The following is an 8820-nucleotide window of genomic DNA, read 5'->3' on the forward strand; positions in this document are numbered from 1 at the left end:
AAGTTCATGTTCTCTTTTAACTTTTCTTACACCATACGAATATAAATTGATGACCATTTATATTAATTATATTGAACTTCTTGCATCAAGGATATTCCATTAAATTTTAAACTATAAGAAACAGAGATATTGACTCTATAGAATTTATTACCTCAAATATATAAGCAACGTAAATTCTTAAAAAGTTACCAAACTCTTCTCCTGCAGAGAGATATACTATTGTTTTGATACCAAAAAAAAAACACACACACACACACACAAAATAGTGGGGTTTACGACAGTTCCAAACAGTAGAACTAAAAAACAGAGGTCACTGGATGAACCTAATTTTTTTTAATTTTACACATAGAAGACATGTTCAAAATGGCATAATGGTTCTATTTATAGATAATCCTTTGCTATTTTTCTACACTACATACTTTAATATGATTATTACTATCCATTCTTTCTTTTAATATATGCTTTGATATGATGATATCTACTTTTTAAAAATCACCCTCTTGGATTTTTTACCTACCAAAATAGTTGACTTCATAAAAATATTTATTTGTGTCAAAAAAAAACAATTTATACATAACGAAAATCTGATGAGACGTATATTTCCCAATTTTGTCTGCATGCGTATGTATATATACGTAAGTCCATCAAATTTGGACGCGTGAGCATATTTTTTATATGGGAAAAATTAAGACCAACCACACATATAAACAATAGAGTTGACTTCTGTCTCCACCGGATAAAAATTATATAATAAAACATTTTCGTTTTCTGCTAAAGAGACAATCAAATATTTATATAAGTTGATTATGATTTTTTACTATTACAAAGGAATAATAACACTTTACATAGAGTCGTAAAAGGAAGAACACTTTCCATAGTTTGCGCTAATGTTGACCCCCTTATCGTTGACAAACCCGAATATATTTTGTCCAAAACTTACGGTTTATGATAACGTTACAAGTTACGAAATGATCAGTCATCATTTTGTTAACACATTTACATCTACTAATATCATGTTTTCTTAACTGAAACTGTCCGAACATTCATAACTATATAATACTGGTATAAATTTCTGATTTTTTACAGATTTATAAAATTTGCCATAATTATTATAAGAAATAAATTTTCGCATGTATACAAATCTATATACGCCAAGGAAATTCGACCCACTTGGTTTTATTGAGAGAAGAAGTTAGGAACATACATAGATGATAGATCATATATTCAAAGTGAGGAATTGTGTTCACGTGTGTGGACAAGACAATGCTAAAACAGTTTGGTCCATGCTGACTCATATGAAAAGAGTGAAGCTGATGTTTAAGCAAAACATTATAATTGTGCGTTTTGAAAAAAACTGATAGCCACTTCTTTTGTCATTAATATATCTATATATATATATATATTTAAAAAAAATATATCTATATATATACACAATAATCATATATAATGGTCTCTGTATTTCAGGTTGTTGTGGCTGCCATATTAAAAAGAAAGCTTGTGTCTCCCTCTGACCCAAGAATGCTTCATGGAGACCACCATGTCGCAAACGACGTCGTACCCTCCTCCACTTTACCACACACTCCTCGATTCAGGTCATAGTCATACAATGAACTCATTATTTCACCTTTTTCTATCATTCATATTTCACTTTTTGGTCGTTTTCATTTTATCATTTATAGATAATTATATATATATATATATAGATATTTTCTTATAATTAAGACCTGACAAAAACTTCAATAAGATTCCAAATATTGGTTGTTTGTTTACTTCCATATATCCGTTCACGTGTAACGTCTCCCTTTCTTTTTTCTAGTAAAACCAAAACCGTTGATGTTTGTAATCAAATTCATGATTCATCTATAAATTGTAGAAACGTAAGCTCAAGGAAGTATTAACATTTGTATTGACATTTTTAAAAAAAATATTAGAATATTTCTTTTATAAAATATAAGTCACAACTCACACGTATACACGTATGTACATAAGCATGAAATCCGAGAATAATATATAATTAAATCTAACGATTGGTTTTTAACGTTTGGGCAGGTTCTTGGACAAGGCATGCATCAAAATCCAAGAAACAAACACAAAGGAGAGTCCATGGAGGCTCTGCACAGTAACACAAGTAGAGCAAGTAAAAACCTTAATCTCACTTGTCCCAATCTTCGCAAGCACCATCGTCTTCAACACCATCTTGGCTCAGCTCCAAACTTTTTCGGTCCAACAAGGAAGTTCCATGAACACTCGTCTCTCAAATTCCTTCCACATCCCTCCAGCTTCACTCCAGGCCATCCCTTACATATTGCTCATATTTCTCGTCCCTCTCTACGACTCTCTCTTAGTCCCTTTTGCACGTAAGCTCACAGGACATAACTCAGGCATTCCTCCATTGACTCGGATAGGTGTCGGACTCTTCCTCTCTACTTTCTCAATGGTTTCAGCTGCTATGCTCGAGAAGAAGCGTAGAGACTCTTCAGTTCTTGACGGTAGAATCTTGAGTATCTTCTGGATCACGCCACAGTTCTTGATCTTTGGGGTCTCCGAGATGTTTACAGCCGTTGGATTAATCGAGTTCTTTTACAAACAATCTGCAAAGGGCATGGAATCATTCTTGATGGCATTGACTTATTGTTCCTACTCCTTTGGATTTTACTTCAGCTCGGTGCTCGTTTCGGTCGTCAACAAGATTACTTCTACGTCCGTCGACTCTAAAGGGTGGCTTGGGGAGAACGATCTGAATAAGGACAGGCTCGATCTGTTTTATTGGCTTTTAGCGGTTCTTAGTCTCTTGAACTTTCTTAGCTATCTCTTTTGGTCTCGTTGGAACATTAAGTCTTCGAGAAGCAACACCACTAATGTGGTGGGAGATGAGAACATATAGCCTTGATGCATAAAATGTACAATTAATACATAGTATTTTATAACATATTAACATGCATTTCCGGCATATAATTAGTATAAATAAGTTGTTGTATTAATCTTCGGATTTTCTAGTCCCACTTCTTGTACTCTTAATAATTTAGTTATATATATCCGCAACTGTTTTTTTTTTCAGTAATGCTTTTACATGCATGCTAAAATATATAAATAGAGCACTAAACAAAAATTTTAAAAAGAATGATACTAAAATAAAAACTATCAACTAACTAGTACCATAATTACTTAAATTAGTCAAACTAATAATAACATGAAACAATATCAAGATATAAATAGAAACATTTTATGAATTTACAGTTTTACTCTATCAGAGTTTAACTTAATTAGTCAAACTAATAATAACATGAAACAATATCAAGATATAAATAGAAACAATTTATGAATTTACAGTTTTACTCTATCAGAGTTTAACTAGCTTTTCTCTTACCTCGTCTCTCTTTTTTTGCTTTTCTATTTCTGAAATATAAAGATAGACATGCTATCCATTTCACCTTAGTGTAGTGGCAGGAAGTAAGTTCATTTGTAGAAGGCACCATCACACCAGGAATCGAGTCCCACTTCATACGAATGTAGAAATTTGGCTAATGGATTAGCCAGTTGTGGCCCAATGGTTAACAAAAAAAAAAAGATAGACATGCTATATAATAACAGGAAATAAAAATAATATGTTATATTATAATACATTTATAAACAACATCATAATATTATTTCTGATAAAATTGTGTATACAGTAAAACTTCTATAAATTAATAAAGTCGGGACAATGAAATTTTATTAATTTATAGAGGTTTTAATTTATGAAGTTGACTATTCATGAAATTATGATTTGATTAATAATTTTTGCTACGTAATAGGATGGATGCAAATAATTTACTAGATTATCCATGTAAAAATGATACATGTATAAGTTCATAGTTAAGAAAAAATCACTGCTACTATCTTTCATGGTGATGATGAAGTTGAAGAAGATATTTTGGTATATTAATAACAAATTATACGATATAACTTATACGTAAGAAATCAATTATTGCGTATAAAACTCTCTTTAATTTTTGGATGCGATTTGAGAAGACAACACCAAAAGTTTTGATGCAGTCAAAAATATTATAGATAAGCTCCAACAAGAATACAAATTCAATAATAAACAAACAACAATGGAGTCATATATTTCACTAGATTTTCTTATATATATATATTAGTTTACTTGATTATTAATGGAACCATATTTTTATACTGAGTTTTCAAAAAAATTATTATTTTTATTATTTTATCGAAATGTGTCATTTTTTACACCGGCCCAGCTCGGGACCAGAAGAATTTATTAATTTATAGCGAGTATGAATTTAAAGAGTATTAATTTATAGAGGTTCTACTGTACATTATTCATAAAATGTGGAACTTCGTTCTATATTTCTGTACTAGGAAATGTTTAAACTACAAAATGACATTTTCCCTATTATGTTCATATTTCATTGAAAATATAGAATAGTTATTTTTTTTATCTTAATATATTTTGTCAAAAAAAATATACTGAAAGATGTTAACATTCTTTAAGCTGAGTGGTGGTCTTTTTGGAATCTTATACTGTAGTTTTTTTTATCAAGGTATTCATTAGGGTTATTTTAGGTATTTATGTTTCTTAATTAGGGTTTGGTGATCTTATTTATTCTTTGTCGTTGTTTTCTTGGGTTGTAGAGGGAGAGGCTAAAAAGATAGACATGTTGTCACTACCGAACAGTCTTTTATAGAGAATTCGGTGCGACAAAAACTTGACATATAGGTCTCACATTTACGATGAACCCTATAAATCATGTATGTTTTTTCTCTCGCTTTTAAAACAATTTTAAATGGTGAATTTTGGATCTGAATACTAGTAACAAACTTTATTAGAGTGACATGTCTGTGTTGATAGAATGCGAAGACAGTTTCGACGTACAGTATTAAAGTATTTGACGATATATATACCATATAGGCTTGGAAAATGAAAATAAGGGATTACATAGAAGGTGCATGGGAAAGGCTCGAGTTCATACATTGAATCATGGAAATGAGCTGAAACTGATACGACGCTTTTAATAACAGAATGAAGAAAAAATGGAGATGAGAATCGGAAAAAAAGTTTCAACAACCCTTGAAGATGAATAACAGAGATATCATCTTAAAAGCTTATAAGTTTTTTAATACGTACCAAATGTTAAATCAACGTATCTCCTAACTAAATCACTAACATAAGTATCCAAGTGATAATAATTTAAGTATATGATTCTAATTTCTAAACTAAATTAATTAGCTAGTATGAGATTAACCATTCAAAAGAAAAGCTCGAATGTTCTATATTGAAATTTACGGAATCATTGTCACAGTACACGAATAGGAAACGCAACACCAATATTTTCTTTCACACAAAAGTTATCTCTTTGTAAATTTAGAAAAGAGGAACACGATGAAAAGTGATGGAGTTGTTATTTTCTTCAATGATGTTCTCAATTTGGACAAAATCTAATGGTAAGAAACATGTCTGGAACATGTTTGGTGTTAAAGATTGGCTCGTCCTTCCTTTGTCCACTATGTGTATTAATAGTTTCTTTATATTCAACTTTACTTTACTCATTAATGGTTAAAATATTGCATCAATTTGTCTCCCATTTTAATAGCATTAGTACAATCTCCCACCAAGCACAGTTACTTCAACCATAGAGTTATTTATAGGAAGTGGATTTCATAATTTGTTGCGATGCTTTCTATTATTTTCCTACCGCTCTTGAGTTTCTGAAATGCGATTTTTTACTATTTGTATCTACAGATATATATGCTGTTCAAGCTTGATAGTGGATACATGCATCATCTATAAATTATCTCAGTAAAAATATGATGACGTTGAGTCCTGATGAATTACTTTTATTTGATGGACCATATTTGGTACTTCTGAGTTCTATCATCTATACAAATAATAATAATAATAATAATAATAATAATAATAATAATAATAATAATAATAATAATAATAATAATAATAATAATAATAATAATAATAATAATAATAATAATAATAATAATAATAATAATAATATTGGAGCTAATACACAAATGTTAGAAATCACTTATTTATAATATTGCATGTTGTTATTGTTTTTTTATTTTATATATTTTTCAACATTGCTTGTTGTTTTAAAAAAAAAGCATTATATGAGAAATCAAGACATGCAAGTTACTATATAATATTATTAGAATGCCTCACATTGGTTGGGTACTTAAGTAATGTATCTTTATAAATGTGGTATCTCTCCACATATGAGTTAACTTGATTGTGAGTTAGACCCACAAATACTAAAATAGTGTTAGAGCTATTGATCCAATTGTCGATTGTTTGTTAGCTTGTAATATATAGTTTTTAATAGTGTGATAGTGTATTATTATGGAATTTTCAATCTATTACTAATATTATTCTCGTAACATATGTTAATAATAATTTTGTTATCAATTTGATCATATGATTCCTGATTGTTATGGATTTTACGTCTGTTATGTTGACGTTGAAAGTATTTTTTCACTATATCTCATATAAAAAAAAAGTATTTTTCCACTTTATGTATTGTATCTTCTCTTAATTAGCATCACAGGCTGTTAAAAGAGTTTTTCAGCAGGCCTGAATTGGGCCTCAGGACCAGGCTTACTAATGCATGTAAACATATTATTTTGAAAAGCTTGAAAATAATCTGAAGGATGGCTCGACAAAAATCCAAGGATGGCTCGAATCCAAACTTATTTATAAATACTTCAAGTGGAACAGATACCTAATTTTAAACTCTCGAACTACACGGGAACTACGGAGGTACCCGCGCTTAAAGCGCGATATTAATATTTTAATAAGAACAGTTTTGTAACTTTATGATATATTACTTTTCTGAACAAATATGTAATAATTGACATATTTAAATATAGTGTTTTATCTTTTGAAAAAGTTTATAATGGTTTATTGGATTATCAAGAAGTTTTTGTATTTGCATATATAGAGAAAGATTTATCTTACTAAAGATAAATAATACTCTCAATGTAAAATATTAATAGAGTCTTTAAAATAAACAAGTAAAATGTAGTAAACAGATATAGAGATTCAATATTATAATGTACTATCTCAATTACAAAATAAAGATGAGATTAATGCAAAGTTGGATTTCAAGTAGCGGTTAATACAAACATACTAAATTTTAGAGACATTTAAAAAGAGAAAATTAAACGGCCAACACCCTATTCTTTACATTTGAGTGCCTGAGCTTTCACCTTGTTGCTTCATTACATGGTTTATGTAATAACACCCAGCAAATTCAGACCCGTAAATATATAAAGTGTTTTAAGAAATTTTACTTTAACATCATACAAAACTTGATTTTATATACATAATTACATCTTACATAGCTTGGTGATGCTCCAGTCTTTCGAACTCTGGTTTTATGAAGATCTTCGAAGAGTCCAAGGTATTTTTCCAGACATGGTGCACCTATGGATATTTAGAATTTTAGGTGGATTTATTGATTACCTTATGATGATTATATCAGAAAAAGCTTATGTTACATACCTTCATATTCTCCAACCCTCATAAACCACATTACACAAAACACAGGTTCGGATTTGTATATGAGATGGCACCCGTTTGATTGCCATATAGACATGAATTGAGAAGCGTAGTTGTCTTTGACATGACAGTTCACAGTCTCATTCCTACATGTTTATCAAATTAATAAAAATCTTAACAGTAATAACTTTAAAATGTAACTGTCCTAAAGGTAGAGTAAATATCTTTTACCTGCCATTCAACAGCATGAGAACAACTTCATAACTATTAGTGGCACTCGCATGTCTTCTTTTATCTTTCACATCCATTTGATCGACGTAGTTTGGTTTGTAATTCATATTAAATGTTAGGTTTGCATATACACAAATAATTTCACATATGATCGACGTAGTGGAATCGTGAAGATTATCATCTTAACTGAGTATAAATCAAGTTTGTTATTGCAATATGGTTTCGCTCTTCTTCTTTTACCTGTTTATTGAAATCATATCTTTCTGAACTGGTCTAGATGATAAGATATACTCCATAATTTAGTTACACAATTAAGATTTGGATGAGTAGAAATGGAACTAAGAGTAGATGCATTGGTTTAATGGTGATCATATGTTTTCATCACACGATTCACACCAAAGAGAATTGGATCTCATCTCAATCTATATTTCCATATTGACAAAAAAAAACTTATAAGAAGACAAACCGTTGATGTAAGATTTGGGATAATGTATGTCGATTAAGAGAATAGATCATCTCATGACCAAGTTGCTTTTAGTGTTTAGGTTGTATAGCATTCACCTCATGACCAAGGTTGCTTATTATATAGTGTTTAGATTGTATTGCGCGTACATATTCTAACTGAATCTAGAACATATGCTCAAATCATATTTGTTTTGACACATCTTCAATCGTAATTGATAAGATATAGGCATTAGATGCAAGTACTCTAAAACACAAAATTTATTGAATTATGTTGCGTTTTTTTCCCACATGTTTTTCGTGTGAATACCATCCACCCAGAAAACAAACCATTAGTCATTAAAACACTCAAAAAGTTTATCATCAAATCAAAGAAAGTGTATTTAACAACATTCATACTCCGATACTCGATTGGGGGTTGGACTTTTGCTATTCCGGTAGTCCACTCGAGCTCTCTTCCGAACTACGCTTCTTAACCTGAGAAGGAAGATGTTTAGTAACAATATTCATAATCCCATGTACCACATAAAACACTAAACAATCATTGTGTTACATTAGGTAAAGCAACTTACTTTAGGATGATCACATATCTTTATATAACTCATCTTCCACTC

At 30.1% G+C, this 8820-nt stretch overlaps 1 protein-coding gene across 1 annotated transcript in view; it reads left to right on the top strand.

Annotated features, from left to right (window-relative positions):
- The window catches only part of LOC104787200 (protein NRT1/ PTR FAMILY 4.3-like), a 5642-nt gene extending 2619 nt beyond the window's left edge, over nucleotides 1-3023 (top strand). The window contains exons 4-5 of the mRNA XM_010512731.2: nucleotides 1465-1592; nucleotides 2050-3023. Of these exons, the coding sequence (XP_010511033.1) occupies nucleotides 1465-1592; nucleotides 2050-2884 (963 nt within the window). The 3' untranslated portion in view covers nucleotides 2885-3023. The remainder of the gene's footprint in view (nucleotides 1-1464; nucleotides 1593-2049) is intronic.

This window comes from Camelina sativa, chromosome 5 (assembly GCF_000633955.1).
Source record: "Camelina sativa cultivar DH55 chromosome 5, Cs, whole genome shotgun sequence".
NCBI lineage: Eukaryota > Viridiplantae > Streptophyta > Magnoliopsida > Brassicales > Brassicaceae > Camelina > Camelina sativa.